Raw genomic sequence first — 25,383 nt, forward strand, 5'->3', positions numbered from 1 at the left:
ACTGACAGTTGCTTTTGACCCCCCCTTTTGTTCAGGGACACATTATTCCATTTGTTAGTCACATGTCTGTGGAACTTGTTCAGTTGTTGAACCTTGTTAATGTTCATGCAAATATTTACACGTTAAGTTTGAAAATAAACGCAGTTGACAGTGAGGACGTTTCTTTTTTTGTTGAGTTTATATTGTTGAAATCGGAAATTTACATACAGCTTAGTCAAATACATTTAAACTCAGTTTTTCACAATTCCTGACATTTAATCCTAGTAAAAATTCCCTGTCTTAGGTCAGTTAGGATCACCACTTTATTTTAAGAATGTGAAATGTCAGAATAATAGTTCAGAGAAGATTAACTTCAGCTTTTATTTCTTTCATCACATTCCCAGTGGGTCAGAAGTTTACATACACTAAGTATTTGGTAGCATTGCTTTTAAATTGTTAAACTTGGGTCAAACGTTTTGGGTTGCCTTCCACAAGCTTCCCACAATAAGTTGGGTGAATCTTGTCCCATTCCTCCTGACAGAGCTGGTGTAACTGAGTCAGGTTTGTAGTCCTCCTTGCTCGCACATGCTTTTTCTCTTCTGACCACACTTTTTCTATAGGATTGAGGTCAGGGCTTTGATGGCCACTCCAATACCTTGACTTTGTTGTCCTTAAGCCATTTTGCCACAACTTTGGAAGTGCGACCAAGCTTTAACTTCCTGACTGATGTCTTGATGTTGCTTCAATATAGCCACATAATTTTCCTGCCTCATGATGCCATTTATTTTGTGAAGCGCACCAGTCCCTCCTGCAGCAAAAGCACCCCACAACAGGATGCTGCCACCCCCGTGCATCACGGTTGGGATGGTGTTCTTCGGCTTGCAAGCCTCCCCCATTTTCCTCCATACATAAGGATGGTCATCATGGTCAAACAGTTCTATTTTTGTTTCGTTTCATCAGACCAGAGGACATTTCTCCAAAGTACGATCTGGCTTTTTTTTATGGCGGTTTTAGAGATGTGGCTTCTTCCTTGCTGAGCAGCCTTTCAGCTTATGTCGATATAGGACTCGTTTTATTGTGAATATAGATACTTTTTTTATCTGTTTCCTCCAGCATCTTCACAAGGTCTTTTGCTGTTGTTCTGGGATTGATTTGTACTTTCGCACCAAAGTATGTTCATCTCTAGGAGAGAGAACGCGTCTCCTTCCTGAGCGGTATGACGGCTGCGTGGTCCCATGGTGTTTATACTTGCGTACTATTGTTTGTACAGATGAATGTGGTACCTTCAGGCATTTGGAAATTGCTCCCAAGGATGAACCAGACTTGTGGAGGTCTACAATTTATTTTTCTGAAGTCTTGGCTGATTTCTTTTGATTTTTCCCATGATGTCAAGCAAAGAGGCACTGAGTTTGAAGGTAGGCCTTGAAATACATCCAAAGGTATACCTCCAATTGACTCAAATGTCAATTAGCCTATCTGAAGCTTCTTACGACATCATTTTCTGGAATTTTCCAAGCTGTTTAAAGACACAGTTAATTTAGTGTATGTAAACTTCTGACCCACTGGAATTGCGATACAGTGAAATAATCTGTCCGTAAACAATTTTTGGAAAAATTACTTGCATCATGCATAAAGTAGATGTCCTAACCGACTTGCCAAAACTCTAGATTGTTAACAAGAAATTTGTGGAGTGGTTGAAAAACGAGTTTTAATGACTCCAACCTAAGTGTATGTAAACCTCCGACTTAAACTGTATCATATCGTACATATCCCAACCAAAAACCGTGGGTAAATGGCAACAAAATCAATCAGATGCAAAAACACAGTACAGGGAAAAAATGGAAATCGCAATTGAATGATGCAAGACATGTTGCAAGGACTACTGTATAAAGAGAAAACCGGCTACGTGGCGAACACCGATGCCTCAGTCCCAGACGAGCTAAATCCTTTTTACGCTTGCTCCAAGGAAAACATTGATCCTCCTATGAGAATCCCCGCTGCAGTGTGCTCTCTTTCTCTGTGGACGACATGAGTAAGACTTAAGTCTGAGAATACTTTCAAAGCAGTCGGCCCAGATGGTATGGCTGTAGTATTTATGAACATATCCAACCTCTCCCTATCTCAGTCTGTAATCTCCATATTTCAAGTTGTCCATCATTGTCCCTGTACCCAACCAAACAAAGGAAACTTGCCTAAACAGCTATCGCCCTGTAGCACTCACTTCTGTCATCATGAAGTGCCTTGAGAGGCTGGTCAAGGACCAAAATCAGCTCCACCTTACCTGACACCCTGGTTACCTGACACCCTGGACCCACTTCAATTTGCATTGCACCACAGATCCACAGACAATTGCCACAGCACTGCATACTGCCCAATCACATTTTGACAAAATGAGTACCTATATGAGAATGCTATTAAATGACTACAGCTCAGCTTTCAACACCATGGTCCCTTCCAAGCTGGTCATTAAGCTCAGGGCCCTGGGACTGAACACTTCCTGGTATGATCAATACCTGTTTAAAAGGTCTTGATCACACTCTCTGTAGCCAAAGTTTTTTTTTATTAATTTTTTTAATTTCACCTTTATTTAACAGGTAGGCCAGTTGAGAACAAGTTCTCATTAACAACTGCGACCTGGCCAAGATAAAGCAAAGCAGTTACAAACACAGAGTTACACATGGTGTAAACAAACAGTCAATAACACAATAGAAAAATCTATACAGTTTGTGCAAATGTAGTAAGATTAGGGAGATAAGGCAATAAATAGGCCATAATGGCGAAATAATTACAATTTAGCAATTAAACACTGGCGTGATAGATGTGCAAGTAGCGATACTGGGGTGTAAAGGAGCAAAAAAAAAATAACAATATGGGGATGAGGTAGTTGGGTGGGCTATTTACGGATGGGCTGTGTATGGGTGCAATGATGTAAGCTGCTCTGACAGCTGATGCTTACAGCTAGTGAGGGAGATATGAGTCTCCTGCTTTGGGGATGACCAGTGAAATATATGTGCTGGAGCGAGTGCTACGGGTGGGTGCTGCTATGGTGACCAGTGAGCTGAGATAAGGTGGGGCTTTACCTAGCAAAGATGTAAGTAAGACCTTTAAACAGGTTAACATTCACAAGGCCACAGGGCCAGACGGATTACCAGGACCCATACTCCGAGCATGCGCTGACCAGCTGGAAAGTGTCTTCACTGACATTTTCAACCTCTCCCTAACCCAGTCTGTGATACCTACATGTTTCAAGAACACAACCATAGTCCATGTGCCCAAGACTGCTAAGGCAACATGTCTAAATGACTATGGCCCATTAGCACTCACATCTGTAGCCATGAAATGCTTTGAAAGGCTGGTCATGGCTCACATCAACACCATCATCCTAGACACCCTGGACCCACCCCAACTGGCATACCGCACCAACAGATCCACAGATGATGCAATCTCTATTGCACCCCACACTGCCATTTCCCACCTGGACAAAAGGAACACCTACGTCAGAATGCTGTTCATTGACTACAGCTCAGCGTTCAACACCATAGTGCCCTGCAAACTCACCACTAAACTAAGGATCCTGGGAATAAACACATGAAATTGTATTTGTTGCATGCGCTGAATACAACCGGCCTTAGTGTGAAATACTTACTTACAAGCCCTTAACCAACAATGCAGTTAAGGAAATAAGATAATATTTACTAAGTAAAGTAAAAAAACAAAATAAGAATAATGTGGCTATACACAGGGGGTATCAGTACCGAGTCAAGGTGCGAGGGTGCAGGCTAGTCGAGGTAATTTGTACATGTAGGTAGGGGTAATGTGACTATGCATAGACAATAAACAGCGAGTAGCAGCAGTGTAAAAACAAAGGGGGTGTAGGTCAATGCAAATAATCCAGGTGGCCATTTGATCAATTGTTCAGCAGTCTTATGACACCCAAATCTAAATACCTGTAGCTCAGGACCTGAAGCAAGGATATGCATATTCTTGGTACCATTTGAAAGGAAACAGTTTGAAGTTTGTGGATATGTGAAAGGAATGTAGGAGAATATAACACAATAGATCTGGTAAAAGATAATACAAAGAAAAACCGTATTTTGTATTTTTTGTAACATCATCTTTGAAATGCAAGAGAAAGGCAAAAATGTATTATTCTAGCCCAGTCGCAATTTAGATTTTGGCTACTAGATGGCAGCAGTGTATGTGCAACGTTTTAGACTGATCCAATGGACCATTGTATTTCTGTTCAAAATGTTGTATCAATACTGCCCAAATGTGCCTAATTTGTTTATTAATACATTTTCATTTTCAAAATTGTGCACTCTCCTCAAACAATAGCATGGTATTTTTTCACTGTAATAGCTACTGTAAATTGGACAGTGGAGTTAGATTAACAAGAATTTAAGCTTTGTGCCAATATTAGATCTGTCTATATCCTGGGAAATGTTTTTGTTACTTACAACCTCATGCTAATCGCATTAGCCTACGTTAGCTCAACTGTCCCGTGGACGGGACACCGATCCTGCATGAGGTAAGTAACAAGAACATTTCCCAGGACATATCTAATATTGGCAGAAAACTTAGATTAACAAGAATTTAACTCCACCGTCCAATTTACAGCAGCTATTACAGTGAAAGAATACCATGCTATTGTTTGAGAGTGCACAATTTTGAACATGAAGATGCATTAATAAACAAATTAGGCACAGTTGGGCAGTATTGATACAACATTTTGAACAGAAATACAAGCCTTTTGAACCTAGACTTGGCGCTTCGGTACCGCTTGCAGTGCGGTAGCAGAGAGAAAAGTCTATGACTTGGGTGACTGGAGACTATGAACATTTTTGGGGCCTTCCTCTGACAATGCCTTGTATGAAGTTCCTGGATGGCAGGAAGCTTGGCCCCAGTGATGTACTGGGCTGTACGCACTACACTCTGTAGCACCTTACGGTCAGATGTCGAGCAGTTGCCATACCAGGCGGTGATGCAACCAGTCAGGATGCTCTCGATGGAGCAGCTGTAGAACTTTGGGGATCTGGGGACCAATGCCAAATCTTTCCAGTCTCTTGAGGGGGAAAAGGCGTTGTCGTGCCCTCTTCACAAATTTCTTGGTGTGTTTTGACCATGATAGTTTGTTGGTGATGTGGACACCAAGGAATTTGAAACTCTCGACCCACTCCACTATAGCCCCGTCAATATGAATGGGGACGTGTTTGGCCCTCCTTTTTCTGTCGTCCACAATAATCTCCTTTGTCTTGCTCACGCTGAGGGAGAGGTTGTTGTCCTGGCAACACAATGCCATGTCTCCGACTTGCTCTCTATAGGCTGTCTCATCGTTGTCTGTGATCAGGCCTACCACTGTTGTGTCATCAGAAAACTTAAAGATGGTGTGTGTCATGCTTGGCCACGCAGTCGTGGGTGAACAGAGAGAACAGGAGGGGACTAAGCACGCACCCTGAGGAGTCCCCGTGTTGAGGATCAGCATGGCAGATATGTTGTTGCCTACACTTACCACCTGGGGTTGGCCCGTCAGGAAGTCCAGGATCCAGTTGCAGAGGGAGGTGTTTAGTCCAAGGGTCCTCAGCTTAGTGATGCGCTTTGTGGGCACTATGGTGTTGAATGCTGAGCTGTAGTCAATGAACAGCATTCTCACATAGGTGCTCCTTTCGTCCAGGTGGGAAAGGGCAGTGTGGCGTCTGATTGAGATTGTGTCATCTGTGGATCTTTTGGGGCGGTATGCGAATTGGAGTGGGACTAGGGTTTCCAGGATGATGGTGTTGATGTGAGCCATGCCCAGCCTTTCAAAGCACTTCATGGCTACTGACGAGAGTGCAACGGGGCGGTAGTCATTTAGGCAGGTTACCTTCACTTTGTTGGGCACAGGGACTATGGTGGTCTGCTTGAAACATTGTAGGTATTACAGACTCGGTCAGGTACGTACGGTCACTGTGGGGAGGACATCATCGGTGCACTTATTGATGAAGCCAGTGACTGAGGTGGTATACTCCTCAATGCCATTTTTGCTAGTTAGCAGGAATCAGCAGAATTTAATTATGGTCCGATTTTCCAAATAGAGGGTGAGGGAGACTTTTGTACGTGTCTCTGTGTGTGGAGTAAAGGTGGTGTGGAGTAAAGGTGGTCTAGAGTTTTATTTTTTTTCCCCTTGTTGTTGCACATGTGACATGCTGTTAGAAATGATGCATTAAAGTCCCTGGCCACTAGGAGCACTGCTTCTGGATGAGCATTTTCTTGTTTGCTTATGGCCTTATACAGCTCGTTGAATGCGGTCTTAGTGCCAGCATCGGTGTGTGGTGGTAAATAGACGGCTACAAAAAATATAGATAAACTCTTGGTAGATGGTGTGATCTACAGCTTATCATGAGGTACTCTACCTCAGGTGAGCAATACCACGAGACTCCCCTACTGTGCTCCTTGTTCACCCAAGACTGCATGGCCAAACAACTCCAACACCATCATTAAGTTTGCTGATGACACAACGGTGGTAGGCCTTATCACCGACAACGATGAGACTGCCTATAGCGAGGAGGTCAGAGACCTGGCAGTGTGGTGCCAGGACAACAACCTCTCCCTCAATGTCAGCAAGACAAAGGAGATGATCGTGGACTACAAGAAACAGAGGGCTGAGCACACCCCCATCCACAGGGCTGTAGTGGAGCAGATCCAGAGCTTCAAGTTCCTCGTTGTCCACATCACTAAGGAATTATCATGGTCCACACACACAAACACAGTCATGAAGAGAGCACGACAACGCCTCTTCCCCCTTCAGGAGGCTGAAAATATTCGGCATGGGCCCACAGATCCTCAAAAAGTTATACAGCTCTACCCTTGAGAGCATCTTGACTGGCTGCATCACCACTTGGTATGGCAACTAAATCAAATCAAATCAAATTTATTTATATAGCCCTTCGTACATCAGCTGAAATCTCAAAGTGCTGTACAGAAACCCAGCCTAAAACCCCAAACAGCAAGCAATGCATGTGAAAGAAGCACGGTGGCTGGGAAAAACTCCCTAGGAAAAACTCCTGAGAAAGGCCAAAAACCTAGGAAGAAACCTAGAGAGGAACCAGGCTATGAGGGGTGGCCAGTCCTCTTCTGGCTGTGCATCCGACAGCAAGACGCTACAGAGGGCAGTGTGTACAGCCCAGTACATCACTGGGGCCGAGCTTCCTGCCAGAGGACCTCTGTCAGAGGAAGACCCTAAAAAAGTGCTATCTGTTGTAGGTATGAATAATATTTAGGAGGGGAAACCCTGGCAATACCTGCTTAGTTACATAGATACATCTGCAACACTGAGGTCTTCTCTCTCGTCTTCTCTCTGTGAGAATGATAACGCCCATCTCTGTCCATGACTTGAAACAATAATTAAGAGCAACTGTATACATCTATGAAATACTACAATTTGTCCCCTGATTAGTAGGCTGTGATATCCTAAAAGGAATAGTGTCGTTTGATCAAAACACTCATGTTCAACTATGCAAATAGCAAAAACTTGTTTCCAAACACTTATTGAACAGTTAAATGATTCACGAGCTATAGACACAGCATGCACTGCATTCCAAGACAAGAAAATAATAGAATACTGTCAGAATATTTGCATGCATTCATAGCTTTAACTCAAACAGCGCACAGACTATTCACGACATGTGTAGGAGCAGCAGGCTTGGCTTTTGCTGTCTTCATCTAGCTTCATATGTTGCGCTGCTGTGTGCAACTGATGTGGGCTGCTACATCGGCGCTAGAATTATAGAATTTCATTGTGTGATAAGTGTGTGTGTGATACAACCATCATGTTGGTGATTACAATGTAGCCTATTTGAAAATAATGCCTTTCGGCCAACAAACAGTTGTCAAAGAAGGTAGATAGTAGGCTAATGTGGTACATTCCTCACCATCAGTATCTTTATCAAATCAACCACTTGCTATTTGTATGAAGGAAAACATGCAACATATCGGAAAAATATTGAGAGCTTACCTTCAGTGTATTCTCAAGTCAAAATTCATGAGTGGAACGATATTCGATAAATCCTAAATGAAACAACCGTTTATGAGAAATAATAGAAGCGACTGGTGGTGGGGTATCAAACCGCACGAGCCTCTGCTCCATGCACCTGACAGCTCGCTCTGTTGATGCAACGCACAGAGGAGGAAAACCCACACAGTAGAATCAAGATGCCACTAAGACCCGGCATGGTGGCGGGACTAGGGACAATTAATTGTTTTTGGCTGCTAAACTGTTGCGATGGAGACAATTGCGTAGGGAATATAGAGTATAATTATTTATAAAAATGTTTTCCTTCAGCACATAGGAGAGACAATTGCCACCAAACATAGAACTGACTTCGCAACAATTAATTGCTCTATCATATTTTCAACAAAACATACACCGAGTGTACAACATTGAGTTGCAACCCCTTTTGCCCTCAAAACAGCCTCAAACCGTCGGGGCATGGACTATAAGGTGTCGAAAGCTACCCACAGGGATGCTGGCCCATGTTGACTTAATTGCTTCCCACATTTGTGTTAAGTTGGCTGGATGTCCTTTGGGTGGTGGACCATTCTTGATACACACGGGAAACGGTTGAGCGTGAAAAACCCAGCAGCGTTGCAGTTCTTGACACAATCCGGCGTGCCTGGCACCTATTACCATATCCTGTGCAAAGGCACTTAAATCCTTTGTCTTACCCATTCACCCTCTGTCTGAACGGCACACATAGGCAATCCATCAAGCCTTGAAAATCCTTCTCTAACCTGTCTCCACCCCTTCAGATGTTCCTAATGTTTTGTACACTGTGTATTATATATTGTGATTTTAAAAATGGTTTTAAAAATATATACATTTGTCAGAGATGTGAATACTTGTGCCGAACAGATTTATGTAAACATACATCTAGACCTTGTAACATCCAGATATTTAGATTGCTTATGTTGATAAGAACTGAGGTCGGTGTTCATTTACATTAGTTTAACTTCACTCAGAAGTATGCTGGCATTACATAGTTCACATGGCATATCCCTCCCGCAGTCTGGCTACTGTAAAACATGGAACTGGAATCCCACACTACGAATAGACGGACTGGATTATGGCATAACGTTCACTACATTAGACCTAACAAAGGAAATTGACTGTGGGCTATTAATAGCCTAATTATACAGCATTTCCTAGAGTTGTGTCCAATATAATCCCTATAAAGCAAGAGCAGATTGTTCCCATTCATTGCCAGTAATACTGATCCAATTAAGTTTGTTTTTATCCCAGCATTGTGTAAAGAGAGGGGCAGTGTATTGTGTGTCAGGGGCCCTTAGAAAAGGGCCCCTTTTAGTGTGGCCAATTTTCAAATTATTATCTCACACACAGTGTAGCTGTGTTAGTAACTAAAGTGGCAATGATTGCATGATTGAAAGCAATGCTTTACATGTTAAAGTGAAATGCTGAGGGATTACTTTCAGGACTACACAACTCAGTGTCCTCCAGTCCCCTGCCTAAAATTCTACAGTTTTGATAGTAGTGAACTACTTACCATAATAGTATCATACAAACAATCTTTACTGTTTACGTCCAATGTGTGCTATAGCTTTACCGGTTTTATACACTGAGTGTACAAAACATTAAGAACACCTTAATATTGAGCCGCACCCCCTTTTTGCCTTCAGTACAGCCTCAATTCTTCGGGGAATGGACTCTACAAGGTGTTGAAAGCATTCCACAGGGATGCTGGCCGTTGTTGACTCAAATGCTTCCCATAGTTGTGTCAAGTTGGCTGGATGTCCTTTGGTTGGTGGACCCTTCTTGATACACACAGCAAACTGTTGAATGGAAAAAAAACAGCAGGTTTGCAATTCTTGACACACTCAAACCGGTGCGGCTGGCACCTACTACCATAACCCGTTCAAAAGCACTATTTCTTCTTGCCCATTCACCATCTGAATGGCACACATAACACTCCATGTCTCAATTGTCTTAAAGCTTAAAAATCCTTCTTTAACCCGTCTCCTCTCCTTCATCTACAATGATTGAAGTGGATTTAACAGGTGACATCCATAAGGGATCCTAGCTTTCGACTGGATTCACCTGGTCAGTCTATGTCATCGAAAGAGACGTTTTGTACACAGTGTCTCTCACACATTGACATTTTTATAAAGAAACATCACATACTGTAACTATACACTCACGCAGCTCAACATGCTGACCTATCAAAGCACTAGACAATAAGATATTCTCCCATCCTGTGAGGTAATAGGGACTGTGCATGCAGAGAGGAGGAGATGGCAGGTTATTCAGTGGAGATCAAATGAGGACTGGCATCTGCTTTGAAAACAGAGTGGGCTTGTCCACAACTGTGGCTCATTAGCTATCATGCTGTCACTATAAACAGAGGGGGACATTAAGAAAACCCATGACAGCTGCAATTTAGTCTGCCACAGAATTCTGCTGATAAATCAAAACTGTGAGAAACGACAACAAATTAGTTAGTAAATATATAATAAAGTTTAAGTTTGGGACTGAAGAGAGTGAAATTAAATCTTTTTGGAGAGATTGGCATTCATTTTGTATGAACTGACCATTTAGGCTATAGTATACTCTAGATCTAAATATTTCCTGATCAAAAACAATGACCCGGAAGTATTTATTTCATAAGTGTATAGAAACATAAAAAAATGTGAGGAAAAGCATTCCACTTGGTTGTCTGAAGGTCAAACTGTTCTGTCTTGTCAGACTGCTGATGCCATTTCCTGTCGGTCAGAGAAATCAGCGTAGGAATCAAATATCGTAGAGAAATTAATGAATAGGCCAAATGAGATCACGTCAGAAGATCCTTGTGTTAGTGTCATTTGTTCCCCTACTCAGGCTTATTATTCCATCTGAACTGGGAACAAAAACACACATCTGTGCCATGAAAAGAGGCTAAATCACACCCTTTCAGAGCTGAGATTCCTCCGTATTGATTTTGTTTGTAGGATGAGATGTTTTTTGGTAAGAAGAAGAAAGTAATGCAGGAGCTGAATGGATAAAATCAGGATAAACATGTTTGATTTGCTTCAATTGTAAAAAGGCTCATTTAGTGTAAGTAAGAGCTCAGATGGCTGCATTACATTTCTTACAAGAAATACGATAAACACTCACTATTAAATAATGTCTTGCAGATGTTTTAGGTTTGCTCTCTGTACCAGATGCCAATTTATTTCTATTCTACCCTAAGACTGTTGTATACTATGTTGTCTACACCATCAATGGGCTCATGAGTAGTGAGATCTTTGTTGAAAGGTCCTCAATCATCTGTAAATCTAACTTATCTAATTTTAGTACTCTGATTTATACATGCCACTACCCCATCCTCTCTCCCACTATAGACCCAATTAGTCATTGTCATTTGGTCCCTTGCTAATAGGTAGAAATGACAAATCAAGCCCTTCTTTCTGTGGGCTTAATGAGTCCTTTTCACTGAGACTTTGCGAGAGCTTGGGACTATAAGGTTCTATGTGCAAAAAGACGATTGAGATAATTGGCTTTAAAGTTCCGAACTCTCATTGGTTTGAATCGTCAGCAATTTTTTATTGTCAGTTGTCTTCAGTGAAATAGGACCAAGGCGCAGCGGAAGTATGGATACTCATATTTTTTAATGTTCAAACAAAAGGAGTAGAGCATCCACTTGAAACAAACAAAACAACAAACAATACTCACAACAGCGTGGCAGGCTCAAACAAAACGCAGCAGTGCACACAACAATTCCCCACAACCCCAAAAGGCACACTTATGTGTGACTCCCAATCAGCCACAACCCTCTACAGCTGTGCCTGATTGGAAGTCACACGGCCAAAATTAATGAAACAACACAAACTCTTCTGCCACGTCCTGACCCAACTACACCCTCTACTGGTCAGGACGTGACAGTACCCCCCCCTTAAAGGTGCTAACCCCGGAAGCACCTTTAAAACAAAACCCAAAAAGAAAAACAACAAAACAAAAATTCCCCTCTACTAAAGGGAGGGAAAGGAGGGTGGCTGCCGTCAACAACGGCACTGTGCTACACCCCCCCTCCCCAACCCACCTATATCAGGAGGTGGCTCCGGTTCTGGCCTTTCCCGGCAGTCGGGCCACTCTGGCAGTTCGGGGCAGTCCGGCGACTCGGGGCAGTCTGGCCACTCCGGCGACTGTTGACTGGCGGGCAGCTCCGACGACTGTTGACTGGCGGGCAGCTCCGACGACTGTTGACTGGCGGGCAGCTCCGACGACTGTTGACTGGCGGGCAGCTCCGACGACTGTTGACTGGCGGGCAGCTCCGACGACTGTTGACTGGCGGGCAGCTCTGGTAATGGTTGACTGGCGGGCAGCTCTGGTAATGGTTGACTGGCGGGCAGCTCTGGTAATGGTTGACTGGCGGGCAGCTCTGACGACTGTTGACTGGCGGGCAGCTCTGACGACTGTTGACTGGCGGGCAGCTCTGACGACTGTTGACTGGCGGGCCGCACTGACGACTGTTGACTGGCGGGCCGCACTGACGACTGTTGACTGGCGGGCCGCACTGACGACTGTTGACTGGCGGGCCGCACTGACGACTGTTGACTGGCGAGGCTGGGTTCACGCACTTGAAGCCTGGTGCGTGGTGCTGGTACTGGGCGTACCCGATTGTGACCACGCACCTCCATGCTAGTGCGGGGAGCTGGCCTGGGGCTCCATTCTTGCCCCGCAACACTCCCCTTGTGCTCCCCCCTAAAAAATTATTGGGGGTGCCTCTCGGTCTCCCTTACCTTGCCAGCCTTCTTCCGCTGCTTGGTCGTGTGTTGGTGGGGAATTCTGTCACAGTTGTCTTCAGTGAAATAGGACCAAGGCGCAGCGGAAGTATGGATAGTCATATTTTTTAATGTTCAAACAAACAAACAAAACAAAACAAAACAAAACAAAACAACAAACAAAACAACAAACAAAACAAAACAAAACAAAACAAAACAAAACAAAACAAAACAAAACAAAACAAAACAAAACAAAACAAAACAAAACAAAACAAAACAACAGCGTGGCAGGCTCAAACAAAACGCAGCAGTGCACACAACAATTCCCCACAACCCCAAAAGGCAAAGTAGGCCACTTATGTGTGACTCCCAATCAGCCACAACCCTCTACAGCTGTGCCTGATTGGAAGTCACACGGCCAAAATTAATGAAACAACACAAACACACAGACTCTTCTGCCACGTCCTGACCCAACTACACCCTCTACTGGTCAGGACGTGACAATTGTATTATTTTGACCTTAACATGAACTGCGGTATTTAGAGTAGGTAGAGAACATTGAACAGAAGGCTATGTCAATAACTAGTCTGTTTGGACAGAAATGCAGATAGAACCTTATAGTCCTAAGCTCTCATAATAGTACTGAGCATCTTTAGGCCACTTACTCAACTGGAGGGCTGACGTGTGTGTGTGTGTGTGTGTGTGGTCATATCAATACAAGTACAACTAACTCCAGAGGAGAGCTTCTCTTTTATGTAAATGTTTCTACACAACTTTTGACTATTTCTGGCATTCTTTGGATGGAAGGTTGGGCATCATGCACACCTTTTTGTTTCTTTGTGTACCTAACAAGATGTGTCTAAATAAGATGAGTCACAGTATGATTTGCCCTAATATGACTTGACAATATATATATATATCATACTGATATTGTACAATTAAAAATATCTAATTGCTGACAAACTATGCCGCACCCTAACAAAAGTGTCTATGTGCACTTTACAGTGAAAAAAATGGTGGCAAAAAAAATGTTGAAAGGATGCTGAAGCATAATTTAAATGATATCATCTTAAAGCAGACATTTTACTTCCTACTTCCAAGATATTCTGTACTGTGTTAATCATGGATCATCTCATCCAGCCTTTGCAAGTCAAAATGCACAAAGGGATGTGTTGGCATTGAGTATGTGTGTCAGTAACAAAAACAAAAGACTAGCTATAAAAGACTAGCTACAGTACATGTTGAGAAGCAACTGTCAAATATGGGGATCCAATCAGGGCTTACATAAAACACATGTGTTTCTAAATAAAGAACTGGCACAACATGTGTGTGATTGTGTCATAATATGATAATTTACATTCACCACAAGAGAATGGGATATTATCAAAATGACAGTGAAATGTTGATTTATTTCTAATCAACGTTTCCGCATTGTCTGTTTTGAATTTTTCCTGTTATAGAAAAGTCATGAAAATAAATGTACATCTCCAACCTATATGCTTACTGCACAACTGGTTAGATCCCAAACTGTATCGCATATAGCCTATTCATTATTATTTAACTCACCTGCGTCACCTTGTTAAAGTTTGGTAGGAATTATGTCAAGAAGCAATACCCAGCAATTGTCACATGTTGTAGTCATTGCTAAGAGAGTAGATGATACATCATTGTACCAGTAGATGGAAGCAAATGCACATGACATTTTCTTGGACTTGGCATAAAGTAAAATATCCTGATTAAAATACACAAATCCTGAAAAGGCATTTTAAGGAATATTTTGAATTACCAAAAACTATGCGTTACATTATTAACAAAATGGAATGTATAATTCATTAGCACTTGTTTCATATTAGTCAACTCATTCTAAATGACATGTTATTAACCTATGTTATAAAGTGACTAAACTGATAGGCGCACAGGGGCGGAAATCCCGGGGGGGACACGACCCCCCCATCCTGGGAAAAATTTGATTTGTCCCCCCCCCCAATATATCACTGAAACATAACTATGTAATTTAAATCATATTAATAATACGCAATGAAAGCAATTGTGCTGATTATAGACACTTAATAGCGCGTTTTTAAGTTTCAAAAGATTGCGACCTCCCCACCCTTTGCCTCACAATGGTTTGATCCACTGCCAGTTCCTTAGTTGGCAAGGTAACAGAGGGGTCATATCCACTGTCTGAAAGGCACTCAATGAACGTAACTGACGTGAGGTTAATCCAGTCAATCGTGCACACACACTAGCTGAATATGCAGAGCTAGCGTGCAAATATTAACTATTAAGCTAGCTAGTACCTATTCCATTTATGTGGCCTCGTCAAAGATGGAATCTTTGCTATCGTCAATTTATTCCAAGATCAGCATGCAGATGATGCAAGTTAGTGCTTCAAAGTGCCTGTGATAAGGTTGGAGTCCAAACTGAACAAAACTACACTCTCTTCTACCATTGTCTTAAATATATTTAATGGTCTCGTTGCAAAAGCTAAATTGTCGCAAGGGAACTTTTATTTATTTATTTTATTTCACCTTTATTTAACCCGGGTAGCAAAGATTATAGCAAACACCACTGAAACGGAATTGGTGCTTGCTAGCTTTGCAAATTCAGCTATTGTTGGAAGCCAGCCAATATGAAACAAACTATTAAAATTACAAAAGGATGCAGCATATGTTGTGTAAATGGTGAACTCATACAGCTGTCAACTCTTGTCATTTTAATCCGTTTCACATTTGCTAGCTACTTTTTAGATCGAAGCCCAAATAGAATGATAAAAGATAAGATGATAGAAGCCCATCTCCTACTGTAAATAACCTACACACTGTGTGTGTGTGTAGCCAGCCAGCCAGGTAGAAAAATGGCAGAAAAATAAAAGACGGACATCAGAGTATTTTTCAATACACCAAAACGCAAAGTAAGAACCCTAGTAGCCTAATATCTCAAAGATTAGTTGATAAAATGTTCATAAGAAAGAAATGAAATTCTAATGGAAATGTTTCACAATGATGTAATTAGGCAGAGCAGGCAACAGATGGCACACAGACAGCAGAGTTGGGGACAGATATGCAGGGACAGACTGGCAGAGACAGGGAGTCTCAGGTAAGTTTGTTGAGTCTTTGTTTGGCAACATTATGAAAGGTTCTCAATTTTTTTTACTTGTAAAATAGGAACATAATTGGAAAATGCCATGGATACCCCCACTCTCAACTTAAACTGGTGACTGAACTAAGATTTGTTAAAGGCAATGGTATTGCTGTTGTGATTAGTTGTGTAGTTTTGGGTACCGGTAGTTAGGAGTACGGCAAACACCTTATTTCTTTGGTTCCTCAATTGACATTTACCATATTACAATGTAGGCTATGTGTTACAGCACTACTTTTGGTGTCCCCCTCAGGAATCGCTCTTGAGAAAATGTCATGTAATTGTCCCCTCCAAAGTTGATATCAGATTTTCGCCCCTGTAGGCGCATAAAAAAAAGCTTTGCCAAATGATTTATGCACATCTGGGCAAATATTGTGCCAAATCTAATTACCTGTAGGCCTACTACTGGTGACTGACGTCCTATTGTCTTTGTCCCTTTAAGCGCTGGAGAGGAAGAGTCTATTACGCGTATAATATTATGTTTTCACGCTGACAGGACGCCGACTTCAAAGGGACATCGTAGTTCATAGAAAATATAAAATGCATTGCAGTTTGATTTTCAGACTTGTTTTCCATCTGGTCGATTCTGCTCTTTTCACATCTCACATACGACAGGCTAAGTCTTCTACTACTGGCTGAGACTACGTAGAATAGCTCAAGGTCAGTGAAACTGGCATGCCTCGCTAACAGAAGAAAGAAACCTCTATTTCGGGATATCACTATAAAACCCTCTCAGAGGAGACCATGCTGAAGGAACGACACAAATGTGTGTAATTTACTAACAGCAAAGCTTTTGGCAGACTATATTGTCTGGAATGCACTCACTCAACAGGTTCTCCTTCTTTCTCACCATCTGAGACAAGGTCGACTGATAGAGCGACGCGCTCCACAGTGAATGGGACCAACGGAACGTGGTGTGATACGGTTCATGTATTGATTCTGCTTCAACACCTGCTTTGATGACGCCAAAAGATAACGCTGCTAAACCCGCCCACTTGAGGTACAGGACAACTGATACGAGGGGAAGTCTATATAGCCTAAACCCTGACACCTGTTGTTCAAGGGTATCACAAGTTGGATCCTTGCGTCGAGGTCTAACCATTTGAAAGGGATTATGTTTGCGTCGGAGCAGAAGTCAATAAACATGTCTCATGGATGGGGTTACGGAAGATCTGACGGTGAGGCATGCACTATCATCTGACGCTGACTGCACTTTTTGCAAACTACTAGTTGAAACTAAATTTCAACAGTTGCATGAAAGAGTAGCTCTATGCATTTCTTATCTGAAAAAAATAACTGCTGTAAATAAGTGTTAATATATTCTGGTGGGTTACTGTAAATAAATAATTAGCCCTACATTGTTAGGTTATTGTCATACGTTTATGAATGTATCTGTGAGAACACAATTGGACTGTTTAGAATAGAGTGAATGATACATTTGTATGTTTCCTCTGTTTGTCTTTGTCCTGTTTTTTTCTACCATAGGACCTGACAAGTGGTCTAAGCACTTCCCCATTGCTAATGGACCCAGGCAGTCTCCTATTAATATTATTTGTGGCCAAGCATCCTACGATTCTACCCTGAAGCCCCTCAAACTGAAGTATGACCCATCCAACTGCACAGACATTCTGAACAATGGCTATTCCTTCCAAGTTGGCTTTGTGGATGATACTGACAGTTCAAGTAAGCCTTAGAATCCAGTTGTAGTTATATACATTACATGATTATCTCCGTTTCTCACTTCACAAAATATGACCTTCATTTTCTGTACAAGTTACATTCTGATGGGTTCTGAGGTGGGGATTCAGTAAGGGAAGAGGTAACAAGAGAATGAGGGTTGCTGCAAACTGGTTACATATTAACTTAGTGGCTGTGTGTCAAACAAATATCAAACACACCGTCTTTGTCCATATAGGCTGCTGTACTGTAGATCATATTGATAGGTGACTTGAGAGCAGGCAGGTGTTTGAAAAGACGCTAGTTGTCGGGTTGTTGTCTATTGACGTGGTGCCGGGAAGCAAGCACACCTGTCTGCAGACTAGATTGTTCAAAATGAACGTTTCCTACCCTACCTTATCATTATTTTATAGTAGTGTATTTTACGATCAGGATAATCATCTATGGAGTAAGCATATTGCGGTATTGCTTCCCAACGTGTTTCTTTTGAGTTGTTAGGGAGATAGTACTTTTGCACATATAACACACTGTGGCTGAGGAAAGTCACTACTCCCAATATAAGTGAACCCCAAATCAATGTAGTTCTCATCATATGTGTGTCTCTTCGATGGTCCAACGTCCCTGTCTGTTCGGTGCTTTCCTGGGTAAGGGGACAGTAGCTCTTCGACTGCATCAGATTCACAACTGTCAGTGTCCATGCTAGCTGGGCTAACAACAAATGTGGAATTACTGATGCTAGCATTGGATGTGCTCGTGGAAGCAGAACAACTTGGGTCGTCGGCAGGTGTAGTAGAGCTGGTAGTAGCAGTACTACCAGTAGAGCTGATGGTAGCAGTACTACCAGTAGAGCTGATGGTAGCAGTACTACCAGTAGAGCTGATGGTAGCAGTACTACCAGTAGAGCTGATGGTAGCAGTACTACCAGTAGAGCTGATGGTAGCAGTACTACCAGTAGAGCTGATGGTAGCAGTACTACCAGTAGAGCTGGTAGTAGCAGTACTACCAGTAGAGCTGGTAGTAGCAGTACTACCAGTAGAGCTGGTATGTGTCTCTATGGACGCGGGCCTTACTTTTTTAAAAACCATTTATCCATTTTCAAGCAAACGGAATGAGCAGCAGCTACATTTGGCTACATACGGACTGTTAGTGGAATTCCTGCGACAGAGTAACAGTTAATTTGATTGGATGTTAATTATTTGACTAGGCTACCTGTATTTGACATTGTGTTGTTATTTCGCTGAACACTAGATGGTTTCATTTTATTTTTGGCAGTGAAACGAGGCTACTCAGGCGAGGAAAAAAAGCCTCACCCAAATGTATAGCCCCGTTGGAAAATATAAATGGACTGTTTTTTAAAATGTGAAAAAAATATATAATAATGTGAATCACATTTTTATTTGGCATACCCCTGATGAATACCTGGCTTAAATCAATTCAAATGCAACAGCCTGTAACTGTAGTAGATTACTAGTAATCATCTGTAATTTGCCTGCATTTGGACACTTTGGATATTTTGAAGAGCAACATTAAAAGTGTGTGCGTGTATGTTTGTGTGTGTCCGTGCGTTCCTGCTCGCAGCACTGACCGGAGGCCCCATCACCGGCACATACAGACTGAAGCAGTTCCACTTCCACTGGGGAGCCAGTGATTACAGGGGCTCTGAGCACACCGTCAATGGAATCAAGTTCCCATGTGAGGTAGGCAGTTCAAGACCTAGATTTTACAACAGGACAAGCTGTATGGCTTCAGATCAGTATTTTGATTGGCTACCTGAGCTAAACCTGACATCTTCTTTCTGTTTTTAAAGCTCCATCTGGTGCACTGGAACACCAAGTACCTCAGCTTTGGGGAAGCTGCTAGCCATCCCGATGGTCTTGCTGTAGTTGGAGTGTTTCTGAAGGTACAGATCTAATACAATTTAAAGGTTTAAAATTAGTTCATATGCCATTTATGCTTCCTTGTGATTTAATTCTAAAAGTAGCCTGATTCCCTTGTTTGACTGTGAATTCTTGTTTCCTATAGATTGGTGCTGAAAACCCCAGACTACAAAAAGTTCTGGATGCTCTGGAGGCCATCAAATCAAAGGTGAAATCAAAACTGACTACTACTCAAATTTAGCTGTAGTGGGAATTGGATGGGAATGTTGAAGTAAGTCTTTGTTGAAACATGTATGAATCACAATTTGTGTCTTCTGTAGGGGAAGCAAACTACATTTTCCAACTTTGACGCCGAAACTCTGCTGCCTAACTCACTGGACTACTGGACATACAATGGCTCCCTGACCACTCCCCCTCTGCTGGAGAGTGTCACCTGGATTGTCCTGAAGGAATCAATCAGTGTCAGCCCTACCCAGGTACAATCATTTTTCACAGCACCTTCATGGTCACTAATCAACTTCATCAGTTCAGCCCCAATTCATTGACCAAGGTCAGCACTGGTGTAGCACACCCTGCCACACAGCCCCCGCAAGGTTAGAAGTACTCTAGTTTTTATAGTCAGAAGTTTAGCCATTCACTTAATGGACTTGGCCGCATTCACTTTAGATTACATTATATGGGTGGCCCATTGTGCTTATTTAGTAACTCCTGCCAGTATCATTTGAGTAGCCCACCACTTCTATGAAAGTAGCCTACACCCATATTAATATAACATGCATGCGTAGTAAAGGTATGTTCTTTCCCTATATCATGGGCTAAAAAAGTATTTGTTGCTCCATGCAGTCTTAGAACTTCCGAAGTCTGTCTGGAAATAATTTATAAAGACAATCAAATCAAATTTCAAATCAAATTTATTTATATAGCCCTTCTTACATCAGCTGATATCTCAAAGTGCTGTACAGAAACCCAGCCTAAAACCCCAAACAGCAAGCAATGCAGGTGTAGAAGCAGCTGCATTGCAGGTGCTTCTACAATCTGTCTTCCTATGATGAAATAAGAAACATATCTGCAACAGTACATAGCTAATGTACATAGCAGACACCTCTTATACTGTTTTTCACAATGTGTATTCATACAGTGCCTTCGGAAAGTATTCAGACCCCTTGACTTTTTCCACATTTTGTTACGCTACATCCTTTTTCTAAAATGGATTAAATAGTTTTCCCACCTTAATCTACACACAATACCCCATAATGGCAAAGCAAAAACAGGTCTAGAAATGTTGTTAATTTATTTCAAATAAAACTGTGAAAAATTACATTTACATAAGTATTCAGACCCTTTACGCAGTACTTTGTTGCCGCACCTTTGGCAGCGATTACAGCAGTGAGTCTTTTTAGGTATGACGCAACAAGCTTGGCACACCTGTATTTGGGGAGTTTCTCCCCTTCTTCTCTGCAGATCCTCTCAAGCTCTGTCAGGTTGGATGGGGAGCGTCGCTGCACAGCTATTTTCAAGTCTCTCCAGAGATGTTTGATCGGGTTCAAGTCCAGGCTTTGACTGGGCCACTCAAGGACATTCAAAGACTTGTCCTGAAGCCACTACTGCATTGTCTTGGCTGTGTGCTTAGGGTTGTTGTCTTGTTGGAAGGTGAACCTCAGCTGAGGTCCTGAGCGCTCTGGAGCAGGTTTTCATCAAGGATCTCTCTGTACTTTGCTCCGTACATCTTTGCCTCGATCCTGACGAGTCTCCCAGTCCCTGCCACTGAAAAACATCCTCACAGCATGATGCTGCCACCACGCTTCACAATAGGGATGGTGCCAGGTTTCCTCCAGACGTGATGCTTGGCATTCAGGCCAAAGAGTTCAATCTTTGTTTCATCAGACCAGAGAATCTTGTTTCTCATGGTCTGAGAGTCCTTTAGGTTCCTTTTGGAAAAGTCCAAGTGGGCCGTCATGTGCCTTTTTACTGAGCAGTGGCTTACATCTGGCCACTCTACCATAAAGGCCTGATTGGTGGAGTGCTGCAGAGATGGTTGTCCTTCTGGAAGGTCCTCCCATCTTCAGAGGAGCTCTAGAGCTCTGTCAGTCACCTCCCTGACCAAGGCCCTTCTCCTCCGATTGGACGGGGGGCCAGCTCTAGGAAAAGTCTTGGTGGTTCTGAACTTCTTCCATTTATGAATGGAGGCCACTGTGTTCTTGGGGACCTTTAATGCGGCAGATTTTTTTTGGTACCCTTTCCCAGATCTGTGGCTTGACACAATCCTGTCTTGGAGCTCTACGGACGATTCCTTCGACCTCATGGCTTGGTTTTTGCTCTGACATGCACTGTCAACTGTGGGACCTTTATATAGACAGGTGTGAGCCTTTCCAAATTATGTTAAATTAATTTAATTTAACACAGGTGGACACCAATCCACCTGTAGAAACATCTCAAGGAGGATCAATGGAAACAGGATGCACCTGAGCTCAATGTTTTCGTGTAGATTGCTGTGTCTTTTTATTTATTTCATCAATTTTACTGTAACGTAAGAAAATGTGGAAATAATCAAGGGGCCTGAATACTTAACAAAGGCACTGTATACTGTATTCTTGATACAGTGAGGGGAAAAAAGTATTTGATCCCCTTCTGATTTTGTACGTTTGCCCACGGACAAAGAAATGATAAGTCTATAATTGTAATGGTAGGTTTATTTGAACAGTGAGAGACAGAATAACAACAAAAAAATCCAGAAAAACGCATGTCAAAAATTTTGTAAAATGATTTGCATTTTAATGAGGGAAATAAGTATTTGACCCCCTCAATCAGAAAGATTTCTGGCTCCCAGGTGTCTTTTATACAGGTAACGAGCTGAGATTAGGAGCAAACTCTTAAAGGGAGTGCTCCTGACCGCAGCTTGTTACCTGTATAAAAGACACCTGTCCACAGAAGCAATCAATCAGATTCCAAACTCTCCACCATGGCCAAGACCAAAGAGCTCTCCAAGGATGTCAGGGACAAGATTGTAGACCTACACAAGGCTGGAATGGGCTACAAGACCATCGCCAAGCAGCTTGGTGAGAAGGTGACAACAGTTGGTGTGATTATTCACAAATGGAAGAAACACAAAATAACTGTCAATCTCCCTCGGCGTGGGGCTCCATGCAAGATCTCACCTTGTGGAGTTGTAATGATCATGAGAACGGTGAGGAATCAGCCCAGAACTACACGGGAGGATCTTGTCAATGATCTCAAGGCAGCTGGGACCATAGTCACCAAGAAAACAATTGGTAACACACTCCGCCGTGAAGGACTGAAATCCTGCAGCGCCTGCAAGGTCCCCCTGCTCAAGAAAGCACATATACATGCCCGTCTGAAGTTTGCCAATGAACATCTGAATGATTCAGAGGACAACTGGGTGAAAGTGTTGTGGTCAGATGAGACCAAAATGGAGCTCTTTGGCATCAACTCAACTCGCCGTGTTTGGAGGAGGAGGAATGCTGCCTATGACCCAAGAACACCATCCCCACCGTCAAACATGGAGGTGGAAACATTATGCTTTGGGGGTGTTTTTCTGCTAAGGGGACAGGACAACTTCACCGCATCAAAGGGACGATGGATGGGGCCATGTACCGTCAAATCTTGGGTGAGAACTTCCTTCCCTCAGCCAGGGTATTGAAAATGGGTCGTGGTTGGGTATTCCAGCATGACAATGACCCAAAACACACGGCCAAGGCAACAAAGGAGTGGCTCAAGAAGAAGCACATTAAGGTCCTGGAGTGGCCTAGCCAGTCTCCAGACCTTAATCCCATAGAAAATCTGTGGAGGGAGCTGAAGGTGTGAGTTGCCAAACGTCAGCCTCGAAACCTTAATGACTTGGAGAAGATCTGCAAAGAGGAGTGGGACAAAATCCCTCCTGAGATGTGTGCAAACCTGGTGGCCAACTACAAGAAACGTCTGTCCTCTGTGATTGCCAACAAGGGTTTTGCCACCAAGTACTAAGTCATGTTTTGCAGAGGGGTCAAATACTTATTTCCCTCATTAAAATGCAAATCAATTTACAACATTTTGACATGTTTTTCTGGATTTTTTTGTTATTTTGTCTCTCACTGTTCAAATAAACCTACCATTAAAATTATAGACTGATCATTTCTTTGTCAGTGGGCAAACATACAAAATCAGCAGGGGATCAAATACTTTTTTTCCCTCACTGTAGTTAATGCTAATATATTTATTATAGGATTACTGATAGTGTTATTTGGATTGATAACAGAATTTTTTTCTGATTTCTTTGGGATTTCTTATTTCTAGTTTTTGATTATTTGTGTACATGTTTGACATTTTTGCTGCACTGTTAGGAGCTAGTAACACAAGCATTTCGTTGCATACGCTATAATATCTGCTAAACTGTATACGCCACCAATAAACTTTGATTTGATTTTTTTTATTGAAGCTCCATGCTGAGCCTTGGGGATATCAAATCCTGAAGTCCAATTTCACCAGCTGGCATTTAAATGGGTCCCCAAGGAGACTTGTTTACTGAAAGCTCAAAAAGCTGCAGTCAAAAGCACTGTCTCACATATGTCATCATGAAGATAGTGTTGATTTAGGGAGGGCTACATTCAGCCATGTGCATTGGTGAGGTAAAGTTAAGATGTCGCGCAAGGCAAGCAATAACTTGGGTGGAGAGAGTTTTACAGTTCTGACAGAGTACTGATGCAATGTGGTGTTGGAAAAAGCCTTTCACCTACATACAGTAGGACGGTCTAGGACCCATGCCTAAAGAGTGTGAGACTATAGAATAAAGAAAATTAATGCACATTCAGAAGTTGTTGGTGATTTCACTTTTCACTGTAAATGAGAAGTTCAACAGTGTGTCAATTGATACTGTCTGCACCTACATTTTGAACTTTTACTAGGAAATGAGACTGTACAGACTCTGCAGCCAGTCATTGTCATTGTATGCATAGTAATATCAATTTAGTGAAGACATTTTCATTCTTATAGTAACCTGAATATACACTCTATGCTTATGGCTGTACGTCGATGATTACTTTGATTCCAATTGTGGAGTTTGCGCTAATGCCAAATGTATATGGCTTTGCAGGCCAACATGAGACCCACATGGTTTGCCACGTGAGGTTTAGGTGAACTCTCCACCAGAGGGGTTTCCCTGTTGCATGCTGGTGTCATTGCGCATACTGTTCTATTCTGCTCTCTGTGATTGTGTCCTTACTCTTTATTCTCAAAACTTCACTCTACATTGTGATCAGTTAGACCTCTATAGGAACATTGGTACTAATTTGGTATTGTTTTAGGGATTATATGATCTAAATATAGGAAATTGTTTTTGGAGAGCAGTAAGCCACAGCAACCACTTTAGCATGAGTCAAAGGCCGCAGTGTTGACATTCTGATTCTAACCATTGTATATCCCTTTCCCTCTCTCGCGCTCTCTCGCTTGACAGATGGGTCAATTCCGCAGCTTGAAGTTCAGTGGGGACGGAGAGGCACATTGCTGCATGCAGGACAACTACAGACCCACTCAGCCTCTCAAGGGACGCACGGTCCGCCGGTCCTTCAAGTAAACAGCCACGTGTCACGCCATCCTCCATCCATTTTCCCCAGGTTATATATATATATATATATATATATATATATATATATATATATATATATATATATATATACATCATGTGCCATTTTAGCACATGCATTTGTGTCAGAATCTGCTAATTGTTAACCCCATTGACAAAACGATCAGTAAATACTACAAAACAGAAATGTAAACCAATGCAATTTAATAACAAGAGCCAGTGCAGATGAGATTCATGCGCTGGTATGGATGGACAGCAGCTCCTGTACTTTATACATTTACATTTACGTCATTTAGCAGACGCTCTTATCCAGAGTGACTTACAGTAGTGAATGCATACATTTCATACAATTTCATACATTTTTTTTTTCTGTGCTGGCCCCCCGTG

The 25,383-nt window shown here is 42.2% G+C and overlaps 2 protein-coding genes across 5 annotated transcripts in view; one reads left to right on the plus strand and one right to left on the minus strand.

The window, feature by feature from the left end:
- LOC115169733 (disks large-associated protein 1-like) overlaps positions 1-8,034 on the minus strand; it is a 124,009-nt gene extending 115,975 nt beyond the window's left edge. For all 4 annotated transcript variants that reach the window (XM_029725644.1, XM_029725645.1, XM_029725643.1 and 1 more), the window contains exon 1: positions 7,970-8,034. The gene's annotated coding sequence lies outside the window, so the exon portion shown is untranslated. The remainder of the gene's footprint in view (positions 1-7,969) is intronic.
- An 8,680-nt stretch (positions 8,035-16,714) lies between these two features.
- Positions 16,715-25,041, plus strand: LOC115169734 (carbonic anhydrase-like). The gene is made up of 7 exons (XM_029725646.1): positions 16,715-17,045; positions 17,353-17,550; positions 19,123-19,241; positions 19,352-19,444; positions 19,567-19,629; positions 19,742-19,897; positions 24,868-25,041. Exons 1-7 carry the CDS (start codon positions 16,982-16,984, stop codon positions 24,985-24,987), a joined length of 813 nt encoding a protein of 270 aa, XP_029581506.1. The 5' UTR covers positions 16,715-16,981; the 3' UTR covers positions 24,988-25,041.
- Positions 25,042-25,383: the final 342 nt, after the last annotated feature.

This window comes from Salmo trutta, chromosome 31 (genome assembly GCF_901001165.1).
Source record: "Salmo trutta chromosome 31, fSalTru1.1, whole genome shotgun sequence".
NCBI lineage: Eukaryota > Metazoa > Chordata > Actinopteri > Salmoniformes > Salmonidae > Salmo > Salmo trutta.